At 42.1% G+C, this 26,636-nt stretch overlaps 1 protein-coding gene across 1 annotated transcript in view; it reads right to left on the bottom strand.

The window, feature by feature from the left end:
- LOC115652582 (EF-hand calcium-binding domain-containing protein 6-like) overlaps nucleotides 1-26,636 on the bottom strand; it is a 105,732-nt gene that overhangs the window by 56,684 nt on the left and 22,412 nt on the right. The window contains exons 9-12 of the mRNA XM_030564820.1: nucleotides 26,068-26,264; nucleotides 23,280-23,387; nucleotides 21,352-21,417; nucleotides 3,483-3,593 (exon numbers count right to left, since the gene is read on the bottom strand). Of these exons, the coding sequence (XP_030420680.1) occupies nucleotides 3,483-3,593; nucleotides 21,352-21,417; nucleotides 23,280-23,387; nucleotides 26,068-26,264 (482 nt within the window). The remainder of the gene's footprint in view (nucleotides 1-3,482; nucleotides 3,594-21,351; nucleotides 21,418-23,279; nucleotides 23,388-26,067; nucleotides 26,265-26,636) is intronic.

Raw genomic sequence — 26,636 nt, 5'->3', positions numbered from 1 at the left:
GCCAGAAGGAAATTAGTTAATTACCCACCCAGATGCCTTGTAGGTCATAGGCATTAAGCTCATCACAGTGTCCTTGGAAAAAGAATTTTTGAGTCTGTTGGCTAAGGAATCTTGGGGCTGTAACCTAAGAATCTGCTCCTGAAAAATGAATAGGCAGTAGGATGTAAGGCCATGTGGGGAAACTTTTAAAAGGGCTGGGGGGGACCTAGTCTGATTCCACAATCCTAGAAGAAAAAAGGGTACAAGCCCTAAACTGGATCAATCTTGGGAGGGACTCTACACAACACTGACCCAAATAACTGAGGTGGTGTAAAAGATACAGTTGGGTCCCAGGACTATACCCAAGGTTGTCCATAAGGATTATCTAAGGCAGCATAAGGGGAAGAGAATTTCAGGTTGGCTGCCCACTGAATCTGAGAATATAGCAATGGAAATTGAGACTGGAAAAGCTGTTAGGGAGATGAATTCATCACTCAGATAAGAATGGGCAGGGTCTGCCTCAGCCAGCAAATTCTACAGAAACAACAGATGCTCCTCTGAGCCTGATTGGTAAGTGAATGGAAACCCAGCAAGAGAAAAGTCTCAAAGGTATTTTGGTGTGAATAAAATTATTTTAGGTTGGTGATGTGAAATTATCATGATAGACTCACATATATAAATAGTTAAACATTTGTCACATCTGTTTGGGATGGGTTATTGCCAGTTTAGGTCTCATCAGGATGATGAACAAAGCTGAGGTTGTTATAAGCTGGCAAAAACTTGTATAGGTTAAGTTAAAGCCCTATTGAGATTGATAGGTGTGAACTCACCCCATGATCATGAAGATGATGGACAGGGATCAGAAACAGGATTTGGTGAGAGTCTGGATGTGAGGAACAGAGCTCGGTGAAATTTTTCAGATCAAACTTTTTTTGTTTTTATTTTATTTTTTGGCCAAAAAATTCAGATTCACATTGTTCTGAAAATCTTTGTCAAAACATTTTGAGAATTCATATTAAATTCACTGTTTTGGGTGGAAAAAGGAATACTGAAAATTAATTGAATCAAGACATTTCATTTAGACATTTTTAAACAACGTTTTGATTTTTCAATTTGAACCCATTTTTATTTTGAAAGTAATTTCAATTGTATTAAAAATATGTAAAAATATCAAACCTAAATGTTTCTTTTCAGGTTGAACATAATGTTTTACCTGACCTGAAAAGAATGGGTTTTTTTACTTTTCATATAACCCAAAATGTTTAAAAATCAGTTTATTTATTTTTTAAATTTTTGGTAGGGCCAGCAAACTGAAAAAAAAATCAATTATTTGGACAGCTCTTGTGAAGAGTGGAGGAAAGTTAAGAGTAAAAGATGACCCTAGGTTGTAGCTTAAGTCGCTAGAAAGAGAGAGTGGTATTGTTAACAGAGACAAAGAAATAGGGGAAAGAAATAAAAGTCTCTTTTTAGACACATTTAATACCCCTGAGGAAATACCAAAGATATAAGAGGTGATAGAAGCGTAGATGGAGCAGGAGAAATCTGGGGTAGAGATATAGATTTGAGAGTCATGAACATGCAAGTGGAAACTAAAACAAGAGTAGTACATCACACTAGAGGTAAAAGAAGAGAAAGTATCAAAGAAAGACCACTAGGGGACAGCTACCAAAAGGGAAGGGAGGAAGGTGAGAAGGCAATGCTAATAGAGCAGTAAAATAAAATTAATTTATTAAAAGAGCAGAACCAGGAGAGGCAAGAGTTCCAGAAGTCTGGAAAGGAGACTTGAGGGGAAAGTGTTGGTCCACTGTATGAAAGACCTCAAAGATAACAAGGAGGATTAAAAATGAAGACGAGGCCTCTAGATGTCATTAAAAAGTGACCTTTAATTACTGTAGTGAGAAAAGATTCAGTGGAATGGCATGAACTGACACTAGACTGAAGGATATATATGACTGGGAACTGGAGAGGAAGTCTTGGCAACAGGAGTAAACAATATGCTAAAGAATTTTTCTGTTGACCTACCGACTCTTGAGGGGGTAGATTAACTACAGCAACAGAAAAACCCCTTTCATCACTGCAGCAAGCGTTCATACTATGGCACTACAGTGGCACAGCTGCAGCACCATAGGTGTGCTGCTGTAGTGTCTGTGGTGCAGACTTACTCTAAGTAGGGAGGAGGAGGTGGGATCAAAGAGATGTGAAAGTTGGCCAAGTCTGCAGTGTATAAATTGCATTTTATAGTAAGATAAATTCTCACCAAAACCTTAGATCTGGCCTCCATGTGTATGTTCACAATACTGAGTGTATCCTGATTTGCACTTGAAGTATGCAGATGTAAACACTTGCTAAAACTTGAATATTAGGGCATTACTTTTAAATAGCTCTAACATATACACATGCATGCAAGTGTTAGAATTTTTACCTCCAGATCCCAAGGCCTCAGTGGATATTGTGGGAACAAATTTTAATAATGGCCCGTGCATATTTCAGATTATTTAAACAGCACATCCAAGTGTAAACATGCATGTAAACTTTTGTGAAATGTGAGCACAAATGCCCAACATGTAATATGCGCAAGTGAGGTTGTCCTTTATAAAGTTTACCCCCACAAACACAGCATTTCATAAAAAAGATATGGGAAATATATATTTATTGTCTGAATATAAAAGGGACCTTTAATAATCGGCCCAGAATAGGGTCTCAATCCTGCGGACTTTGCACATCCAGAATTTAGGATTTTGATGTACACTAGGACTGCAGGATTGGATCTTAACCTTTTATGCAATTACTTGAAAATAAGTCTTGCTTTTCCCATCCTTAGAGTCAAGTTGTGGTCACTTCCTATTCCAATTTAAGGACTAGTTCCTTCAAAACTTTACTTCAACAAGTAGTCCTCACTTGAGTAATCCCATTAATTTCTACAGTACTACTCACATGATTAATGGTTTTCAGGATCAGGCCCTAATTTTCAACAATAAAATATCACCGTATGTCTCAAATGTCATTTTTAACCTAAACTTGATCCATATCTGGACCTTCAGAGGTTGAAAAGAAAAAAAAAATCTCCATAAAAGCAACTACCCCGCTCAAAAGCATTCCAAACTACATATAGTATCTGCAAATGCAACGTGTTCTTACATAGGTATTAAAAGCATCTATGACTGTTTTTAGAAATCATTAGTTTGTACCTACAAGTTGATCATATTCCTTAGCACTACATATATCACATGCAACTACTTACCTCAATGACATATTCTTCATAGTACAATAACTAATTAAGTATTTAAGTATTTAAAGAGCATTTAAATTATAAATAAAATGTGATGATAGTATCACCTAGTCTTAAGTGTTATCAGCATATTATATATATGAAATACAAATGAATGAAATAAAGGAGCACATTTATGAAATCCAAGCCTGTTTAGCAATGTTATGTAAGCCTCTTAGATTAAACAAAAAAAAATCTACTAACAAATGAGAAATAAAATGCATAAGCTGAGTACCGAGTATCAAACATGGCCATGAACTGGGGGTATCTGACATTTCCATCTTCATCAAGGGGGATTCTGTCAAGTAGCAGCTCAAACTCTTCATCAGTAATCTCCACGCCAAACCTGAAACAAACAGCAGTTAGCAGCAGTCACTCACGGAGTTCACATTTGGGTCAACACTACCCACAATACCCTAAGCATATGGCTGCCATTAATTCTTTGTTATTGCTTCGGTCCTCAAGATCAAGAGCACCACGTGAATATCAGAGGTTAATCAGGGTTTTGATCGCTTCAGCTTTCTCAAAGAAAGAAATTCTGCCACAGAATCCTGCATTGGTGGGACACAGAAATAGAAATACTAGCATATTGAACTCTGTGCAATTGTCTTCTATAAAAAGTTATTCATTACACTAAAACACTGGTATTGCTTAAACTAGTTAACTCTGAAAGGCCTTTCATTTGGACTGTTTAGCATGAAAGAAAATGTAGAGAAAAAGTGGCTTTTCGAAAAACAGCTTCTTAATGCTTTTGGAAAGCATTTCATAATGGCTTTAAAGACATTTTGCATACAAATATTTAAAAAGTGGCAGTGTTTATTCATCAGCAAGAAAGTGTTTTCATCTCTCAAGAACAATCAAAACATAATCCTTGAAATACTGGCATAAATAGGAATGACTTAAGCAATACTAATGAACAAGGCATTCATTCATCATTTTGCAAAGCTGATAAGACACAGCTGACTTTTTGGGGGGATATACTTTTCTTTTGCAAAGGCAATGAAAGCATACACTAAAAGTAGCATTTATTTGTTGTTTTGATTTCCATCATCATCCTCTGCCACTTTACATACCCTCATTTCCTGAGATATCATTTGTTCGAAACTCCACAGAGCTTATTTTCAGGGAGCTCTGACTCACAAACATTTGGAGCAAGGAGAAAATGCACAGTACAAAGTCAACCTATTTGACCTAGTTTATTTGTCAGGAAGTCCATGGAGAGGGGCAGAGTCAGTTGCTTCTTGCACTTGCTCTGAGAAGATTTAGTTTTTCTTTAGTGTCACTTAGTTTCATTTACACCTCAGTATTGTTGATGCAACGTCAATCTGAGAAAAAACAAAGCACGCTCTCAAACTTTTTTCCAAATGAAACCTAACCTGGATAGGGTGCTCCAATAAACCAGCTTCCAGGGAATCCACTGTTGTAGTTAAATAATGCTGCCATGCCATAAATTATTGGGCTATGTCAGTGGTCCCCAACCTTTTTGTGGCCAGTAGCACATTCATGTTGTCAGAAGAGTGTGGCGGGCGCTGACAAATTTTCAAGGCTTATTTTGTATTTGTACATTAAATAATATGAAAAACATCATATTTAATATTATATAATATATGAATCCATAAGATAAAAAGGGTAATTTTACATGTAAAAGGTATTAATTAAATTATTCGGCAATGACTCTTTAATCTTACCATGTGAATTTGCTCTTTTTTATCTACCCGTAAGAAAAATTAAGGTTTTTTTTACAAAATAAATATCATAAATAGTTTTTATCTTATTTATTTTAAAAAAGTAAAACATTGTTGAACTGCTGGCCAAACATATTTATTATTCTTACTTTAATATAGAATGAAACCTGCAGCCCCAGAGTTCTCTGTCCCCGGCAGGGGCAGTGCTGCAGAATCTCTCCAGCTTCGAAGCCACAGCCCCACCCCTGCCGGGGACAGAGAACTGCACCTGCAGCATGCAGCCCTGGAGAAGTCAGAGAGAAGCCACAGCCCTGCGCCTGCCAGGGACAGAGAACACCGGTGCCTACAGCCTGCAACCCTGGAGTTCTCTGTCTCCGGCAGGCATGGGGTCACGGCTTCTCTCCCCTGCTGGGCACTAGGTGGGTGCACATCACTGGGATATGTGATCAAAGGTAAGCATTGGTTGCTGCTGTGCCCACACACTAGGACTCCGTGGGGACCAAAGATTGACCCGCAGGACTGAGAACTTAGTATATTATTTAAAGGTGAGAATGAGCCATTTTCAAGAAGATGGATAATCTCCGAACAAAACATGCAAAATAAACAAAGTCTGCTCCCCGCTGACTGGATGGGGAGGGGGAGAGAGAGAAATAGATCAGCTGTGTCTCTTATCATTTTAGTGGGCACTAAGATACCTCAGTAATGAGAGCCACATAAGATAAGACACAGATAGGCAGGCAGGAATGTCCCCCACTAAAGGGAGCATAGAGACACAAGGAGAGAAAGAACAGCAACTTTCCTGTAAAGCTGATATAGGAACTTATCCTACTTTATATAAGTGCATTACGGCTTTGGGAAAAGCAAAGTAGAATTCATAATATTATTGAAGTCACCTAAGCAGCAGGACAACAAAACATCCATGATCTGTTCAAAATAAATGGCGATCAGAATCTCTCCATCTGGACTTTGTTAATAGCAGTGGAACAAACTGACTGTGGGTCAGTTAAAAAACTAGGAATGATACTTGGCACTCCCTTTCCACAAGTGTAAAGTACTGCTGCGTTGGGGGTTCTCTTCTATGGCAGTTAGTGCCAAACTCCCATCCCTTGTCTTGGGGTGTGGAAACTTCCGACAGCCTTTGGGGAGGCACGGATTCATCCAGAAATCAGCCCAGCCCCTTTGTCAGCAAACAAATATCCAAGAGCCCCTGAAACTTCAGTCCCTCAGTCATCAACCAGGGGCACCTTCTTCACTTTCAGCTCTGGTTGATTCTCACATGCAGTGCAGCACGGTGCAAGCTCATAGTCGCCTGCAGACAGGCTGCCCCCAGTTCTGAGCCCAGACTCTCCGTCTGCTGTGTCCCTGCTGGAATGCCATTCCCTCGTGGAATCAGAGGATTGCTGGCAGCAGGAAGTGGCAATAGGATTTCCTTCCAGCTCTCTAGACAACCAGGGCTGTAGGCAGTGTTTAATTTGTAATGAAAGATGTGCTGGGGCTCAAGCAATTTTTTAATGTCATAACTGATGCAGCAAGCCTAGAGGTGCTGGGGCTCAGTCCTGCAAATCCTGGCACAAAGTAAGCACTGAAAAGCTGGCTCTCTCACACTGTTGAACCACTGGGTGGGGATGCTACGGTACACGATGTACAACCTAAGCTGTTCTGTAGGGATGCTGTGCAGCTATTCATAGAACCATAGCCAGATCCTCAGATGGTGAAAACTGACTTCAGTTGAGCTACAACTGTTTACACAGGTTGAAGAGCTGCAAAAATCAGGCCAACTATCCAAAATAATACTCCTGATACCAGTAGAGTTAGCCTGAATCTAGGCTAATGTAATTGAGATCAGAATAGTGTATACTGGGCACCACATCAAAGACTGGGGGATATTGAGGGATGGATGACTTGATGATTACCTGTTCTGTTCATTCCCTCTGAAGCACCTGACACTGGCCACTGTTGGAAGACAAGATACTGGGCTAGATGGACCATTGGTCTGATCCAGTATGGCTGTTCTTATGTTCTTATGACTGGAGTTGGCACAAAAATATCTTTGGAAGATTTCTGGACCACATAAACAACCACCCAGGGACATACATAAAAGATCTGTATCCATGTCTTCAGATGAACTGTGAAACCAGTCTCTAGAGTTCCTCCTGTCGCATGCAACTTAGAATACCTCCAAGTTCCCCAAACATGACTGGACACAAAGGAGCTGGTCCTGAACATCTGGCCTACTGATGTGTCCAGAGTTTTTCTTCTGATGAAGGAATGATGTATTGCGTGTGTGACCCTAGAGGAGGAAGATGGGGCTATGCAGGTTTCTGAAATGTGCCTTATCCTCCTGCCTTAATGACTACATCTGAGAATTAAGGAAATATAAGAGAAATGTCTGGAGAAAGCAGGCAATGGGAAATAGGTGTAGTGATTCTACATCAACATTGTATTCTGACATTGTGTTACTTATTAAATTCCAGAGACCTATTTAACATTACTGATCCAAGGATTTCAGGGAACATGCTGTAACTAAATTACATGCTTTATGCCTATTGATGTGGAAACAGAAAGAACCTTTATTGAAGTGGGCATTTTGCATCTACCAAATTGTGCTAAATTACAATATTGTATCTTTTGTCCAGAAAAGATCCTGAATGCTTTACGAATTTAGCCAGTGCATACAACCCAGTAAACACAGTGATCACATCAGCCAGCACTCCAATGCAGCCACTATTTATTAACACACAACAGCACTGCACAACAGATGAATCACTGAATTCTCTGGGGCATATTTTAAAAGGCAAGTGCAATGGGCAGGGCTGGAGAAACAGATATCTGCTAGCCGGAGGGCTACGCCCATTTAGATGGAAGCTGATAAAAAAATCTGAGACTTGTTAACAGAGAGGTGCAGGGGAAATTATAAAATAATGAATCATCCCTGAATTAGAGCCTAATTAAACCACACATGGTGATGAGTCATTCCTGTGCAAGGCTCCAGCCAATCCACAAGCCAGAAGCAGGTTTGGTGATATATGTCTCGCAAGAGAGAGGACAGGATCTATTCAAAGAGAGGGGGCATGGCTGGAGTGTGCTGCACTCTACAAATCTCCAGCTGGCAGAGAGGCTGTGGAGGGCATGATCTAAACTGATATGATCTAAACTGATATAGGTCAGGTTTAAACAGATGTAAGTGTCTCCATATAGAATTGCTCTGGTTCAACATCACATCTTTAGTTGAACCAATGCAACTTCTGTGTTTAGATAAACCCTAAGAATCTGACCACGAAAAAAGACGTGTTAGTGTATTTACTATCTCTTTCCACTTATACAGCTGTGTTCCTCATAGTACTTTTTATAGTGCTTTATGCAGCCTAGTTTTAAATGACTCAAGTGACTACACTTCACTTATTAATTTGTTCTGCAACCTAAAACATCTCACTGGCAGGAAGTTTTTCCTGATAGCCTAAACTTTCCCTTTTTAAATTTCATCCCATTGGTATTAGTTATTCCCCCACATACCATATTAACCAATTCCTCTCCTTCCGTAGTGTTTACAAACTGAAATACTTGAGGACTTCTTGTGTCTCCTGTTTAGAAGTTGCAAAACTCCTTTAATCTTTCCTTGTCAGTTAATCCTTCTAGCCATCAGGTGATTTTGTTGCTCTTTTTCATACTCCTTTCAGGTTGTCACCAACTCTCCGTCTAGAATAGTGCACAACTTAGTTGTATAGATAGGGACTTAACTCAATGCTCTGTGTGAGGTGATACCTTTGCAGCCCAAAACTGCATTAACCCTTTCTGCAACCAGATTAAATTGGTCCTGTATATTTAAAAAAAAAAAAAAAAAAGGCAGTCATAGCTACAGCTTCACACTGTGCATGGGTGTGTGGAGTCCTTCAGTATAGGCTCTTCACAGCCTGACATCAACCCCATCACAGAATTCAAGGCCTAACACAATGTGTAGGAGAGACCTCAATATTGATGCAAAAATTACATTAATAAAATTATTATAACTCAATGTCTTTTAAATCATTACAAACTTGTTTGCACTTTTATTGAATACTAAGATATAGCTACAAGAATGTTATAGCCAGGATGCTTGGAAATATAACGATACATATGCTTAACTAAATAGCTTACAAAATGTTAAAGGTATTCAGAGACATTTCATAAGGTTTCTGCTTCTGTCTTCCAAGGACAAGCAACCATCAAGCAGACAAACCTAGCAAACACTTTTAGGAAGAAGCCTAATTGTGAAAGGAATGCAGGGTTGTGTTATCAAAGCAATAAATATAGAGGTAAAGTGGCCTATACCAACCCCTCTAATCCCTTCGCAAAGAAAAACCTGAGTTTAAACCCACATAAAATAAATTGGTTATTTCCAACTCATGTTTCCACTCTAGAGTGAAAACCTTTATTGTATCTCAAATGTTTAAGGCAGCATAACCTCCTTCAGTATTTATATTTGCAAATATTTTGTATCTAAATATAAACCTTCATTTAATAACTGTCTGATATTATTGTTATACAAATACTAAGGTGTGTTATATACAACTATAGCAACATCATTTGATGCTAGACTAATTACAAACGTAAGAAGCTATTTAAGTATAGAATATTTATATTAATGGGGAATTAATCAATCACTGGTGTTGTACAAACAAACCCTCTCTCCTAAAAGCAGGAAGACAAGAAAATCTTTGTTTCTAAAATTGCCAGGTAGAATCAAGAACTTAGGCTAAAGACTTTCAAAAGAGTTGTTTAATTTTAAAAGACTGTTTTGAGAATTAAAGACTCATGTAAACAGGAATGTTTTGACTTTTCAAAAACAGAATTTCAGTTTCTGTCAAACATTCATAGATGTTTAAAAAAAATCACAGAAAATGGACCGAATAAAAAGAAAACTTTTAAAGTTAGTTTTAACGCTCTGGATCTTTCCTGCCACAAGAAAAACAAAGGCAAAGAAAGAAATGTTGCCTATTCATTAAACAGGCTGCATATTCAGGATCTGGAAGTGTCACCTAAGCCAACCCCAAAGGCAGGGAGCCAATGAAAGAGTGACAACAATCAATTTGAATCTAAACAAGCATGAAGGAGGTGTAATTCTCTATAATTTAATAAAAATAAGGTGAGCACCCCACATCGCACCTCCTGCTACTCTGCTAAGTCTGCTCAGACAGCAATCACTTCACAACTCATCCTAACCATTTCTACAAGCAAGCTGCCACAGACAGATAAAAAAAGAAGAAAAACAGAAGTCTCAAGAAAAAAAAAAAACCCAAGGAAACTTCCCCAAGACAGCAACATGGATTTGGGAGAGGTAGTTAACTAAAACACTGCCAAGGGACTGGATTAAAAACTCTTGTAATTATTTTGTTGAAATATATAAAAATAGTTGCAATTTAAAAGACCAATAATTTTGGGAAACAATATAGTTGGGTCTGAACTTACCAGCCCTGGGAAAGCACGCTCTCTGAGGTATAATTTCTGCTAAAAGCTCTCCACAGTGATATATAGAAGACAGTGTAATGGATGTAACCAGTTTATCATTTGTGTTTGTGCTATTTGTGTTGTTTTAATATTTTCTTTTCCTTTCTTAATAATAAAATAACCCTGGTTAAGAATTGTTCTTATTTTGTTGCTTTTGATAATGGTGTCCCCTAATGGATGTAAAAGAACCCATGTGACTAGATAGTGGCAGTCAAACCGCCAAGTTGGCAGTAAGAGAAACAATCCATAAGAGCTGGCCTCTGGTTTCTTCTTTCTCAACACTAAATACTCTTTGTAATTTTTAAAACAGAATTACTTGGCATCCAACAATTTACAACTACCCCTTTCAGTCCCATAACTGCTACTAAAGTCAATGGGAATAATTCCCTTGATTTTAAAAGGAGATGAATTGGGCCATAGGAATTATAATAACTAATATTTTACATATTGAAAAAGCCATTAGCTGGAAATCAACTTATGCTATTTTCTATTACATCATAAATGTTCATTGCCTTTCGTCTGTGTCTCAAACATTCACCTACAGATTCTAGGCAGTGAGACGGTTAACATAGGAAGGAAACCAAGAGTACATCTACACAGCAGATGGGACAGCGATTCCCAGCATGGATAGGCATACATGTGCTAGTGTTGCTCAAGCTTGCGTGCTAAAAACAGCAGCATGGCAATGGCTTGAGCTAGCCACTCAAGTCCAATCTCAGCTGATGCCCTGGGTATACACTCAGGAAGCTATCCCAAGCCTCCAACACACTGCTACTTTTAGACACTAGCAAGCAGAGCTAGTGTGAATCTGTCTACTCACACTGGGAAAAGACAGTTATCTTTTCCATAACTGGGGTTCTTCGAGATGTTTTGCTCAGGTCCATTTCATATTAAGTGTGTGTGCTCACCACATGCACCAGTGCAGGAAGTTTTTCCCTCAGTAGTATCCGTAGGGGACCGGCTCTGGCACCCCCTGGAGCAGTGTGCACATGCCGCGGTATAAGAGGTGATGCCGGCTCCCTCCCACCCCCAGGTTCCTTCTTGCCAGAAACTCCAACAGTGGGGAAGGAGGTCAGGTTATGTATATCCACAGTATTGAGGACCCAGTGGTCCAAAGTTATAGTGGCCCATGCGGGGAGGAAAAAAGAAAGGCAGTTGGAAAACAGCGGGAAAATCGGATCTGGGGTACAGTCTGGTAGGTTGCCCTCAAGCACACCCTCAAAACACTCGCTTGCCCCCCTGCTTATTGCAGGTCGAGCCTGATTTGGCAGAGGGTGGAGTTGAGTGGCTCGTGTGGCGCTTGTAGCCCCTACTCTTCTTATGGGGAGGCTGCTGCCCAGGTTGGCTCCCTTGATCCTGAGATGGCTGCAATTTGAACCGCTTACGGGCTGGACCAGGGATGTACAGCTCTAGAGTTTTCAGATAGTGCAGGAGTCATTCAGTCCATGCAGTATACTGGCTGTCTGCTCTGCAAACAGGGCGTGGTCACCGAAGGGGAAATCCTGTCTCCACTGCTGAGCCTCAGTCAATAGACCCAAAAGAAGCAGCCAGGATGCCCTCTGCATGAAAATGGCTGAGGCCATGGTCTGAGCCGCGGAGTCTGCCATGTCCAAAGCTGCTTGGAGTACTGCTCTTCCTGCTGCTGTGCCCTCTTTGAGGAGCACACGGAACTCCTCCCTGGACCCTTCAGGCAGCGAGACCGTAAATTTGGCTGTGGTCTGCCAGATGTTGCAGTCGCAGCGGCCAAGAAGGGCTTGGTGATTGGTCACTTTCAACTGAGGGCTGCAAGACGAATAAATTTTTCACCCATACGGATCCAGTCACTTTGAGTCTTCATTCTTGGGCATAGTCCCGGGTTGACCCTGCCTCTCCCTCTGGTTAATGGCCTAAACTACGAGGGCATTTGGGGCTGGGTGAGTATAGAGACACTCATGGCCTTTAGCTGGCACAAAATATTTGCACTCAGCCATTTTAAAAATGGGTGGCAGTGAGGAGGGGGTTTGCCATAGGATATTAATAATTTTTGATACCACCTCACATAGGAGTAAAGCCACCCTGGCGGGTGCCATGGAACAAAGGACATCAAACAGTGAGTCTGATGCCTCCTCAACTTCTTCTGTCTGAAGCCCCAGGTTAGAGGCGACCCTCTTCAAAAGCTCGTGATGATCCTTGGCGTCATCTGATGGAACTGGGTGAAGGACTCATAATAACTTAATCCAGAGATGATGAGGATGAAGCCAGTCCTGAGGGATCTCCCACGTCCTCTGGTGGTCCAGCTGACTGCTCCCCTCAGTCCTCATGAGCCTGGGGGGTCATCCCCTGTGGGGCCTCCACCTCTGGAGGAGGGTGGGATGCTGTAGCTGATGGCCTATCTGAGGCCCCTGACACTGACTGGGGAGCCTGTGAAGGCTGGGTAAACCTCCACAGGTTCCAGGGGTACCACGCCACCAGCCATTGGCCAGGGGTCCATGGGGTCAGTTGCAGTGTTGATGATCTTGATGGTACTGTCAGTGCCGGGGCTTGTCCCACCGACAAGGACTCCTGTTCAGTGCCAGAGTCATAAGTGGAGTGGTTGCTGCAGGGTGACCATGACCAGCCGGACTGGAGGCCCTTCTCCATGTGGTGTTGGCCACTGTGTCTTGATATTGACCTGTCTGAGATGAGTCCCTCACGTGGGCCCTCGGGGATCTTCAGCGTTCGATAGATCAGCATCAGTAAACCAGTGATCTATGCCTCATGCTGTTTTATCAGCACCAGGACACAGAGCGGGACTGGGAGCTGGAATGGGCTGGTTGTCAGGAGGATCTCACCGACTATGGGGATTCATGTCTCGGCAACAGATGCCGGCAGGCGGGTGACCAGTGGCTCCATTCAACTGTTCGGTTGCGTGATCGATGCTGAGGCACCGGAGACACGAAAGGTCGGTCTCAACACTCATGCTGGGGGACACGTGCCGCTGCAGGTCTGTGCCAGGTTACCAGCAAGCTGCACCTCGAATCCCCTGGTTGGTGCCCAGGGTCTGGAGACCGAAGAGGGCTTCTCTGAGTCTTTCTTCCTACTTTCAAGACATGACAGCTTTGTGTGGGCGAGCGCTGGAGGGACTTTCCCCGTGATGGGGAGCAGTGCCGCTGAGGCAGGGACATACGGAATGGTCCCAAGGTGGGTTTACCCTTGGACTGGGTACTGCTGGAGCCAGTGTGGGCAGCACTGGTAATGTCAGGATCTCCTACGCTGCCTGCAGGGCCTCGGGTGTAGACAGGACTTCTAGCTGATGGAGGCCTTCGTTACTGTCCAGTGTGGCAGGCATAGTATGGGAGGGAAGACCCCTTGCCTTGAGCTGGGGCCCGACTTCCTGACAGAGGCATTGAGCCACCCAGCACGGGTCTTGGCTCTCCTCCGGCCCTCTTCTTTCCCTTATGGGAAATGAGAAATCTTCCCCTCACCGTCCTCTTGGGCTTCTTGGCCAGGCTGGGGAGGGAGATCGGTGATGGCTCGTAGATAGCACCGGCGGAACACTCTGAACCGATGCTGTGGTGCTCGGAATCAAGTCAGACATCTGCTCCAGTGCTGGGGTCAGTGCTGACTCCATCAGGAGTGCCCTGAGATGGATGTCTCTCTCCTTTTTTGCTTGGGGTTTGAATGATTTATAGATGCGACACTTGTCACTTATATGTCCTTCAACAAGACACCATAAACAACTAATGTGTGGGTCGCTAATGGGCATAGGCCACTTATAACGATTGCATGGCTTAAAGCCTGGGGACCGGGGCATGTCTGTCCCTAGGCTGAGTCCTGTGCGGGACCAACTACCTAGAACTAACACTAAGGGTAACCTAATGACTTACAGCTATTTTACAGGAAAAAACGTTTGTGAGACACACTGAACGAAGCTAGAAAAGCTACCCAAAGCAACAGCCATTCAGCACCGTCACTGATGGCAAGAAGGAACAGACGGTGGGGGGAGCCAGTGGTGCCTGTTATATTGCAGCATGTGTGCGCCGCTCCAGGGGGCGCCACAGCCAGTCCCCTATGCATATAACTTAGTGAAAAACTTCTGGCACGGGTGAATGTGGCAAGCACACACGCCTAATATGGAATGGACATGAGCAAGCACTCGAAGAAGAATTATACCTTCTAGAAGCTGGGTAGACATATCCTAAATTTTAGTGTGATTGGCCTGTGACTCAGTTCAGAGACCAAGGGTTCTGCTGGGGCTTTGAGAGTCAGTGGTGAGTTGCAAGAGGGGAATGTCTGGAGATGCAGCATATGAGCAGTAGCAGATGGAAGAAAGCAGGATGTAGTGGCACTGGCTGGGGATGCAGGTGTGTGTGTGTGTGGATGGGTGGTACAGAGGGACAATGCCCAAGCACCAGCCACTGGAGGCTTTCTGCCTACATGAGACAAAGGCACACAAACTTTCAATCAGGGTAAGGGAAGCAGGCTCCAAAGCAGTATTACAGCATCATTTAAAAGGTGGTAGCATGCACTCCCCTAAATGTCAAGCCTCCAGCTGTTAGCTAGTGTGAAGGATGATCAAGTCAAGCCCTCTCTGGGATGAGCAGTAGCTCTTGCTCCCATTAGTCCTCCATTTTTGGTATGAGTGTAGCTTAGATCTTTCAGCTGCTCCACAGTGCTTGATATGGACTGATTTTAGGACTAGCCATAGCGCACAAGCTTAAAAAATAAAATATTTCTAGAAACACTACCATCTATTTTAAAAAAACAAATGAACTTGCATACATATAAAACTTCACTGTGTTGCACAAACATAATCCCTTGTGCTCAGTGACTGCAAGCACCAATAATCTAGATAATTTTGCATGTGCAAGGTGGGTGAGAGAGTCACCTTGTACACCCACACAGATTCATACGATGCAGCCAGAATCTAATCCTAAATTAGAATCAGGTTTGTTTTGTTTCTGTTTCAGGGAGGATTATAGTCAGTCCTGGGGGATCTAAACAGAATAGAAGGGAGTGAACAAACTGGCATGTGAACTTGAATTCAGAGTCTCCCTTGCTACTGTAACAGAAGTAGAGCAGCACAGAAATGCTGTGATCAGATTGAAATTATATTTGAACTGTTCACTATAGTGCAAGTGTCTTGTCATTTTTACTAATTAATAGTAACGAAAGCAATGAAAAATGCATTCCTGTGAAGCAGGGTGAAAAGAAAGGGATGAAGACAGCAGGATTTAGAGTCCCTTTGTATCCCCATTGGAAGGAATATAAACATTTAGCTTAGTATACAATAGTGTTGGGCTGGGGGAGGTGATGAGGCTCACAGAGACTATTGTATTTTGAGGCTAAACAAAAGACCATCAGATTTGTTTCTGTTGTGTCCCTGTCTCAGTTTCAAACACAAATCTCTAGAGGCTCATAGTTCTCTGCAAAAACCATTAGTAACTTTGCGAGAGGACTTTTAAACATTCCTGGTAAAGATTTCTGGGACTCCTCATCTGATTTTTATTTTAATAAGAAAGAAAAACTTCAAATTAAAACACTTGCTTCACTGATGTTTCTATCACCTTTTTCCCTCACACAGATATTCAGACACGTTTGCTCACCAAATATTTGCAGAGAATAAAAATCTTGTGACTACTTGGCAACTATGTATTCACTCACAGGTGAATACCCAGAGTGTCTTGTTCAAGCCCTTCTTCTGCGTATCAAAGTTTCAGTTATTCAACCAAAGGAGCATGAACGATACCAGGAGACTAATCACACAGTGAGTACTCTAAATGTACAGTCACAATCAACAGTTTGCAGGCTCATTGATAGGCTGAAAGTTATCAGTATAAGGCCAGAAGGTACCCTCACGGCGGTCTAGTCTGACCTCCAGATATGTTCACATAAAACCATTCACAGAATAATTTGGAATAATGAACATATCAATTTTTTTTAAATCATTCAATTTGTGAGTAATTCACAAACAGAAAAAAGGGCAAACACACTCATACACACAAAAAACTTATGCAGTGCCCTCTCAAGAGCACCAGGAAGCTTTACAAAGTCCTTTATAGTTCAAAGCAGCCTCTAATAACAATAACAGCACAAAACTTACTAATGGGAATCACACATTAGTTACTGAAAGTACTGGACCAGATCTTGAGCCCCCATTCCATCTCTTTGGAGCTGCTCCAGCAGCACAAAGCAAGTGGAAAGCCAGCTTAATAGGCCAGTAGGGGATTTGCTCAGAGCAGAGGAATCCCTGGGCAGTGTAGAACTGGCAGAAATGACTTTGTCATCCTCCTTCACAGGCCCTGCATAGGGGGAGTGTCTGGGATGCAGCCAGGGGAAGGTGAGTAGCTGGACCACTGCTGTGGCCCAGAGATCCCCAGCGGGCAGAAAGGCCAGTTGGGGGCAGTTACTAATCAGCATGATTTAGAGTAGACTTGAGGCCCTGAGAGCTGAACTGGCCCCCACCAAGAGTGCCATGGGTGGAAATGCACCCCACAATAGTCCCCAGGGCAAAAAGCGAGGCAGGAAAGCATGTTCTCAAAAGGTATGAGAAATACTTGTTGACAGTGGAATCCCCTTAAGGAACAATTTCCGAGTTTGCCAGCCGAAGCTTGCAGTAGGGACCATTTCCACTAACCTGAAGAAGCAATAGCAGAGGGTTTGGGTGGGGTTTTAACAGTTAGACCTAGGAATATATTGTAGTTATGGGATAAACAGGTAATTAGGAAACAAGGGGTGTGCTCACAGATAGCAAAGCCGAGGAGCCACATAAAAGAGCAGGCAAAGGAAAGTATTTTGCCCTGTGAAAAGTGTTTTCTCTGGAAAAGGACTGAAAAAATTAAATAATTTGCCTGACTTTATTTATGCTCATGAGAGGCAGGAGTATGATATAATATGGACTAAAGCTTGCAGGTGTACAAGGCAGAAAATATGGCAACAAGCAAAAAAACAGCCCAATATCCAAAGTGCATGCGGTGCAGGCAGCCTGAGCAAATTTCACCCTGGCACAATCGACTGTGCTAGTGGATACATCCTGCCAATGAGAACAGATGTGTGCCATTCCTACAAAGGGTGTATGTTTCCAGGAACACGGGCAGGGCTGGGACAAAATTATTATTAATTACTGTGACAGACCCAGACCAGTGGGATACAGGAGTCTGGTAGAGGGCAAATATACTGGTCACTGGATGAGTGGTTTTCTGTTCCCTGAGTGACAAGAGCAGGGGCTGCACTAGAGTAATTAGGAACCTGCTAGAACCAATTAAAGCAGACAGGCTGATTAGATCACCTGCAGCCAATCAAGGCAGGCTAATCAGGGCACCTGGGTTTAAAAAGGAGCTCACTCCAGTCAGATGGGGAGGAGCTAGAGGAGAGGAAGTGCGTGTGAGGAGCCCCTGGGAGCAAGAGGCACAAGGAACTGACAGGGAGAGGGCGTGCTGCTGGAGAACTAAGGAGTACAAGCATTGTCAGACACCAGGAGGATGGTCCTGTGGTGAGGATAAAGAAGGTGTTTGGAGGAGGCCATAGGGAAGTAGTCCAGGGAGTTGTAGCTGTCATGCAGCTGTTACAGGAGGCACTATAGACAGCTGCAATCCACAGGGCCCTGGGCTGGAACCCGGAGTAGAGGGCGGGCCCGGGTTCCCCCCAAACCTCCGAACTCCTGATCAGACACAGGAGGAGTTGACCCAGACTGTAGGGAAGATCACTGAGGTGAGCAAATCTGCCAATAAGCGCAGGACCCACCAAGGTAGAGGAGGAACTTTGTCACATTATTGACACAATAGTGATGCCTAAAGGCCCCAGTCATGATCCAAAAAGTGTGTATGCTGCCATCCCTAACAAGATCAAGCTGGTAGCAATTACTATGAGAAGGGTGCTCCTGAAGAAAAGAGCAGCAAACAGCATTGCACAAATTGTGCCATGGGTGATACTGTAACATGCAATAGAAGGAACTCCCTGGCACCATAAATGTTTTACAGTGCAACTCACCATGCAATGCTATCTAGCTTTCCCCCTCACTCATTATAACAGGATTTGCCCCTGTATAATTTAGTACAGACCAACATTAAAAAAAGAATGAATAATGTGATGGAGCAAAATTGCTTACATGTTTTATAAAATTTAGTTCAATTTTTTAGCTAATTATGTTCAGTTGATTTTTTCAAGTCCTCAGAAAACGACTTTGCAAAGTGTTGAGGCCTCAAAAAAAAATTTCCAGCACTATGTTTTCGTCTTTCAAAATTTTGTGTATTCAGAATGCTCATGGAGAAGTGCCTCAGCAGAAAGCTTGGGCAACTTCAGCTTGTGGAGAGAATACAGGGAGGGACAGAGCAAAACAGTCACACGCTCACTGACAATCAGAGCAGGGCAAAACTTTTTGCATGAAAAATTTGTCAAAAAATAGCCTCTCTTCTCAAACAAAACATTTTCAAAAAGAGTTGAAGTTATTGAATTGTTTTTTTACAGTTTTTTTCTACCACACTTTAAAAAAAATCAAAATAATTTAAATTATCAACATTTTTCATTTACCAGACACCCAATTTTCAGTAAAAAGAAAAATCCCCTGATTTTGGTAACTTGAACATGTTGACCATGATTTTGTTAGAAAGTTTCATTAAATATTGTTTAAAAATGGTTAAAATGCCACAAAGTTTAGTAAAAAAAATGGGAAATGGGCCCATTTTAAACCCTGCAAAATAGATACTTCAAAATGTTGAAAGCTTTCTCCTGTTTTTTTAACAGCTGTATTTGGAATGTTACATGCCCAGACAAAATCTTTATTAATTTTTACGCATGCTTTTTAAGGGAGCCAACTCTTTGGTACCTAAACATTAGACTTCCAAAAACATACAAGTACAGAAGTTTGGAAATTTCTAGTTAAGGTTGTCTACCTAGAGGTAAAATCCTGGTCTCACTAAAGTCACTGGCAAAATTCCCAGAGATTTCAATTTTGTCTGCATTTCACCCTTGATTCCCATTCAGTTACAGTTTCAACAATTAAAAATATGATGCCTACAAAATCACAGCGCAGCCATTTACACCTGGTCAGAGTCAGTCACAGTGGACTTGTAATGCTACCAATTTACAATGGAGATGTTTTACATCCACTTTGCACAGCTGTACATAAGTCACAAGGCAGTGAAGAATCCTTCCTACTCCTTAACAGCCTTAAGACTCCATAATAACCCCAACATAGATCAGGTCTTGGGGCCTGATTCTCCACATGATTATATCAGTTTTACACCAGTGCTACAGTACTGAAATCAGTGGAGGTACAGTCAGGTGAAACTGATGTAACCAAATTGAGAATCAGACCCATTGCCTCTTTTGAGATGCTAACAGGGTCTTTAGACTGAGCAGAAATTGCCAGTATAAAGTATCCTGGGTCAAATTCAGAAGTCTTCACTTAGCCCAGTATTCAAAACTTTTCTCTCCTCTTTATCTGAAGGCCTGATCAAGTATTTCAGGATTTGGTGTAGTTTGTGTGTGGGTTGTGCACCAGAGCAATGATTCTCTGAAGAAATCGCAGCCACTGAGTTGTGATTTAGTTGCAGTCAAAATGGATCCAGCTTTTCTTCTGTTTAAACTTTATTATCTTTGTCAAACTCTATCTCTCGTCCTTTTATAAGCTGAATTTAGTTAAGATATCTATTGTGCTAGGGAATATTTAAGGTAAAAATACATGTTAGCACTGTTGAAGAGCTATATACTTTCTGACAGTACTCTTTACCCTCTCTTCACTCAAGCAAATCAGTGGGAATTTTGCCTGATTGAGCATAGATAAGGAAGGCTGAATCCAGCCAAACATTTGCAAGACTGATGGCTTCCAAACAAAGGGTACTCCGCCATCTAGTGGCAAGATGTTTCAACATTAACGAAAACTTGCTTTACAAAAATCAAATTGAAACCTTTGCACATATGACTCATTGTGGTTCATTTCTCAAAGCTAATTATAGTGAAGCAGCAATATTATCCTGGTGATGGACACAGTATAAAAACCTAGTGGAATGGAATATAAATATCTCTGAGTCCATAGCCCACATTAATTTTCTGGCCACAGTCATGTCTCTCTTTCTAGTGTGGTGCCAGCCTGTCCCAATGAGAGGATCATGGAGCACATCTTCAGAGAACCAAAAACTAGCTATTTTGTTTTTCACATAAATGTTCCCTTTCCATCATTTTGTTTAGAAGAAGCAGACCGTATGCCCAATGATAACAGAATTTAATTTAGAAGCAAATAAGTAGAACTAAAGGAGAAACCATGGTATCTAAGAAAGGTAAAATAAAATCAAGGGATAATCAACAACAAACCACCTGGTCTAGGTTTTCAATACACTATGAACTGTGACTAATCATTTCAAGGCACACGGCATGTTTGTTTGGCCTGTTTGGGAGTGATTTTATATTACGGATTGGAGATTCTGTTAAAGCCTGATCCTGTGAGAAGCCAAGTACCTCACTCCCATTGACTTCAGTGGGAAATGAAGGTGCTCAGACCTTGCAGGATCAGGCCTTTGTTTTGTCATATATCAGTTTGAATTGGTGTAAGGCACCAAGAGGGCCTGATTCTCTGCTCCATTACACTAGTTTTACAGTGGTGCCACTCCACTGAAAACACCGGGGTTGCACTAGCATAAAACCAATGGAACAGAGTGGAGAGTCAGATCCAGTATTTTGTATGTAACACACCCCCTTTTTTCTATCTTAAGAAGAAAACTGCTCTTTTCACACAATTGTAGTTTGAAAGAGGAAAAAAAAGTGACTGAAAAAATCTATTATTTCCTTGCCTTCTCAACACCTTTGATCATTTCACATGGCCTCACTGACCCTGAAATGCAATGTGTTCATGCCACGGACACATGCAGTGGCAGGCAATGTGAAAAGCTGAGTATTAAGGAAACATCCCTATGAAATTAAAACTTGTCTACAACAACTTCATGATCATAAATGAAGGGAACAAAAGAAATTCATTCTTACCGGCTCTCAACTGCTGCTTGAAACTCCTGCTGACTAATGACCTCTCTCTGCAACCTGTCAATTTTTCTGAGAAATACAGAAAAAGGGATCAGACCCCATGACGTTCAGAAAACATATTATCCTGCATATTGAAAACAAGTGAGCCCTAGATTAGTGAAAGGACACAGCTAGATCATTTTGGCCCATTCCAAGGTTTCTTCTATGTCATCTACCTTGTGCGATAAGGGGCAAACCTTGCCTCTTCTTCCACAAGTGTGCAAGGCCCTGCCACAGGAGAAGTGGTCTGGCTGCATTGTGCACAAATGGGGCATGACTTGAGGAGTGCATCTTTCATGGGGTTCCTTTATGCACAGCTGCTACACAGAGAGTAGCAGAAAGTGGGTCAGCTGGCAAGTGAAAAGAACCAGCGAATTTGCTGATTCCTGAATCCATTGGTCAGGGAGAGTGCAGGCACCAGGAAAACTACTCCTCATGTGAGGCTGTATGGGAGAATTCCTATTTCCTTTGCCCCTTAGCTCTCAAGGAATTCCCCGATGCATATTCAGACTAGTCCGACTTTGCTGGAGACAGGATTTAGGGCAATGACTACTTTTCATGTATAGTTGAGGTAGTCAGTTATTTTTTTTGTCAAGGCCCAAATTTCATGGTCAAGGTATGGTCAAGGTATAGTCAAGGGCCAGACACCACAGGAAAAAACCCCAACAATAATGATAATAATAAATAAATAAAAAGACTTTGGGGTTCAAAAGCATCTGGCTATTTGGATTTGTTCCGCAGTCTGTCTATTGATTACCTGAGTATATGGCATATCAGTTGCAAACCTTCAATGATTTGGATCTTAACAGAATGCACCAGTGAATCATTTAAAAGGTGCACTGTCAAGAGTTACAGGCTAAACTGTGATTTTAATGGTCTGTCTATGACTGAACACAAATCCATCAGCTCCCTCAAAACTCAAGGGCTGTAACACTGAGAAAGTCCCAGTTTCTAGCTGATCTGCAGCAATAAATGCAGGGCCTGGGATCTATTTGTAGCTGTGGGCAAATCCCGAGGGACACCACAGCCTCACGTAGCTAAGGACAGAGTGGGCATAGTTGGCTTTCCAGCACCCTCCTTGACCCTAGGGGCCACCAGCACAAGTTCTAGCAGCCTGAGGGAGTAATGGGAAAAGCTCTTCAGAACACAGAGCACTCCAGCCACACACTCTAGAGCGGGGGTGCCAGGAGTCAGTGATGCATAGCCAGCTACCCCAGTTCTACACCACCCAGGGGTTCACCTCCATAAGGAGCATCCCCAACTGGCTATTTAAGCCACCTTTCTGTCATCTTTACCCTGCAAGAGCAGGCAAAGGTGACAAAGCAGGGCTGAGGATCTGGCACTTCAGGTTTGCCTGCTCTCATGGGGACTGAGGGCACTCTGCACTTTGCAGGGTCAGGTCCTATGGAACAACTCTCACTACGAGGCAGAAAGGTCTACCAAATACATGTTTTCATGAAATAAACTAATAGTGGTCATTTCTTCACAATCACTCACACTTCTCTGAAAAAGAGGTTGGTGATGATGCCACCTTCTCAATAATATAGAGGCTAGTGAGGGGTCATTGGCTTTTAATGAGATCTTGATTAGCGTCTGGAACCCTTCCTAAGGTTCCAGGCCTGCAAAGGGATCTTATCTGTACAGAACCTCACTGGAGAGTCCAACTGAAATCAACCTATTCAACAACAATGGAACTCTGCAGGGGGATCCACACAGTTCCACTCCACTGCAGGATCAGGGCCTAAAACATTGTCTCCTGTCAAAACTCCTTTTCTTTCATTCTAAATTTGTATTTCCAGTGTTCGTGGATTCTCTCTATTTTAGCACCTTCAATAGTTCTAGCTCACAATCTGTCATAAACAGAACAAGAAAAAATTTCATCAGACACTTACTGGAAAGTGGCCAAGAGTGAAAGGAATTCAGATTGAAACAAATTTGCCAACTTTGCCTCAATTGCAGTCAGAGTGGAAGCTGGGCTGATGCTCCCTTCACGATTAAATCTACAAAGGATGCAATTTAAAAGCAAGGATTAATACAGATATCACACATACCTTCTCTATTCTATTGATATTCCTGTGCTGCAGCTAGAGCTGGTCAAGAGATTTCTGACAGAACAGTGTTCCACCCAAAAATCCAGATTCAAGGGAACGAAAATGTTTGCTGACTAGCCAGCTCCCAGCTCTGGAAGGTGCCGAGAGAGAATAAACATGGAACAACACAGTGCCGTAACTACAGTCACTTTCCAAGGTATAACCACGCTTTTGAAAATAATGTACTAGCCCGCATCTCTCCACACACGTTATGGCTAGACGGTTGGGTCTGTGCTATTGTTCAGAAACTCGCTGCGGATATGAAACACTACAAACACACCCTTGGTGTGCTTTATAATAAGTCCATTTCAACAGCTTACAGGCTACCATTACTAGGATACCATCAGCGACAGACCACCAATGGATGGTCTGTTGGAATGTTATTTCTAGATGTTAGTTGGAGAAGTAGAAGATAAGATACTCCTCTGTGCTCAGGCTCTCCTGCACACCCGCGGGTTCTCTAAATCATGCTAACATTATTTTAGTGATGGCCTTCTGCAGCGTGCATGACTGGGGAACAGAAAGCAAGATAACAATTACAAAAGTTATATACGACAATCTTGTTTTAAGAGAAAAATATTAAGACCAAATCCTGGCCTTACTATGATGATGTGCATTCGTAGGTAGGTGAGTGATGATGGCTAAACAAAGAGCCCTGAAGTCATTATGCTAAAGCAGAGCAAAATGGGATTAGTACAATGGGCTTAAATCAAACCCCACTGACATCAGAGAGAGTTTTTCCATTTACTTCCATGTGCTTTGGATCAGCCCAGGGTGCTCAGCTATGCCCCCTACTGCTGTTACAAAGCAGAGTCACGTGCACTTCTCTCAATGCCCGCTGACAGGGTGTGCGCCCATTCTAGTAGATCACACCACTTTACAGCTATGGAGTGCCTCCAGACATGTCAGCCTACTCCTTCAGCTGCTCATAGAAATACTAGGTGTCTTCTGTCCTGCTCCTGCACAGGTGAGAATAAGGTCACCAGTCCTCTTCCCCCACCCAGTGCTCCAACACAACAAGACATCAGAATTTTGCTCTGAGCAACAGAACATGACAGTACCTTTCTAAGAATTTATACAAACTTCAGATGAATCTGATGCAAGGACCAAAGGCCCAAGTGTTCGTAACCAATGAGAAGAGTAATAGCTCCACATGATGAAACAATACAGAATAAAATCTGAATTAACTACGGTAGCTCCTTCCTATGGGTCTCCAACATACCTTGTCTTATTTGTTTATATTTTAGCTTGTAACATCTCTGGGCCACAGCATCGAGCATATTATTGGTCTGCTTAGCAAATAACGAACAACTGTAAATGACAGCATTGGCCACATTATTTTGTTGTAAATACAAAATGGCGTTGAAGACCTTTTAAAAATATGAAGATTTGAAAAGAAAAATGGTATTATCTATTTCTGAAAAATAAACATCATTTCAATGGATTAAGTATTTCATTAAATAGGATCATGAAATAATTCATTTACTCCTGGACGGTTACTTTTCTCTTCACATTTTGTTAATGTTCAGCTGAATTTTGTGACAGTCTTTAAAATTCTTCTGGTACTGAAACTCCCACAGCGGAGGGCAGGAGAACAGCACAGAGGAAGGATGGCTCAGACTGAAAAGGGAGTCTCTCCAAAGACAAAATGGATAGTTTTATTGTTTGTTAACAGGGTTATTTCAGGTTATTTATCTTGTCATGGAGGCAGTCTTTAGAGGCCCGATCTAGTAGTAGTTATCTCCAGCTTTCCAAGTCATGCAAGCTGCGGAAGGCCATGGGTTATGGCTCTATACCAAGCCACTTATTCAGGGGAAAAGTCACCCTGCTTCAGAAGGCCAATGTTAAAATAAACTTTGCTTGCTTGAGAACTGCTCTGGGGAAAATGAGCCCAAGCAAATTTGCACACCTCCCACTGTGGTACAATATTCCCTAATGGTCTATGTTCTACCACCCCTACTCCAAATGGGAACTAGGCAGCACATGAAAATTTCTACGGGCCAAGGTTCAGAATAACCTCTAGCCCTCAGTGGTGCCCAAGATGAGGAAGGTGCATTGTCCTGATTTAAGGGACTTTTTAAAAAAAAACACAAATCAACAAAAACCTTTGCATTGAGGAGACCTTTCCCACTTACCAGAAGGGAGAGGTTCTCTTTTGGGGATGTGGAGGGAGAGGGGAGCCCTACCCTAATTCTATCTGCCATTTTCCAGGAGCATTGTAGGAAGAGAGGGTACAGTGTAGCCTTGATGAGCCCCACTGGATAACAGAAACAATGCTGTCGGCCAGAAATGCAATATATTAGACTTTTAACTCTTTCCTGGTTGTCATTGTTGGTCAGGTAAGAAAGCCTCCATTTCACAAAGCACTTCATGAAAATTAGGTGCAGCCTCCACAGATGCAGAGCATAGGAGGCCTATGGAAATCATAGAGGCGGTTTTCAACTGGATAAGGGGCCGTTAGATTGTATTATCACTTCACTCTCTGGTCTGAGTCACTGAGCTTAATTCTACCTTGAGAAATTTTGTGCAGCTCTACCAAGCCATACAATCAGAGAAAGCAATGATAAATAAGCGACGACTTCATACGAACTTATGCTTGGGATTAGAGAGAATTTTGTGTGAGATCCCTCTGTCACTACGATCCTGGAAGTTCCTTAAAAGATCCAAATAATTGATCCCAGTTTGACTGTTTTCAAGACCACATCTTGCCAGGAAAAGGTTAAAATGCTCCTTTTTGAGATGCATGTCAAATTTTTGTAGGATTGACAAGAAGGATTCTTTTCCCACCTTCCAAAAAAAAAAAAAAGAAGAGAATCAGACTTCACTTTATTTAAATAAAACTTTAATATGCAGAATGTCACTGATGAGCTCTCTTATTACTTATTCTGTTGCATGATCACTGTATTTATTCAGTGTTCAAGGGCTACATTCAGCCACCTTACTCGTAATGGGCAAAAATCCCAGCTCCACTGAAGTCAATGGCAACGTTTGTATTGGCTTCGGTGGAGCCAAGGTTTTATCTAATGAACAGTACTTTACTCCATGAGCAGTTCCATTGATAGGAGTTCTCCCCTCCACTGTGGCTCTTTTATCCTGCTGTGGATCAAGTCCTGGAGCAGCCTTAGCTTAAGGCCTATCTGAAAGCCCCAGCAGTGGTGG

This window comes from Gopherus evgoodei, chromosome 5 (assembly GCF_007399415.2).
Source record: "Gopherus evgoodei ecotype Sinaloan lineage chromosome 5, rGopEvg1_v1.p, whole genome shotgun sequence".
Taxonomy (NCBI): Eukaryota; Metazoa; Chordata; order Testudines; family Testudinidae; genus Gopherus; species Gopherus evgoodei.
The sequence above is the reverse complement of the archived record's forward strand: the minus strand, read 5'-3'. Positions and strand labels throughout refer to the sequence as shown.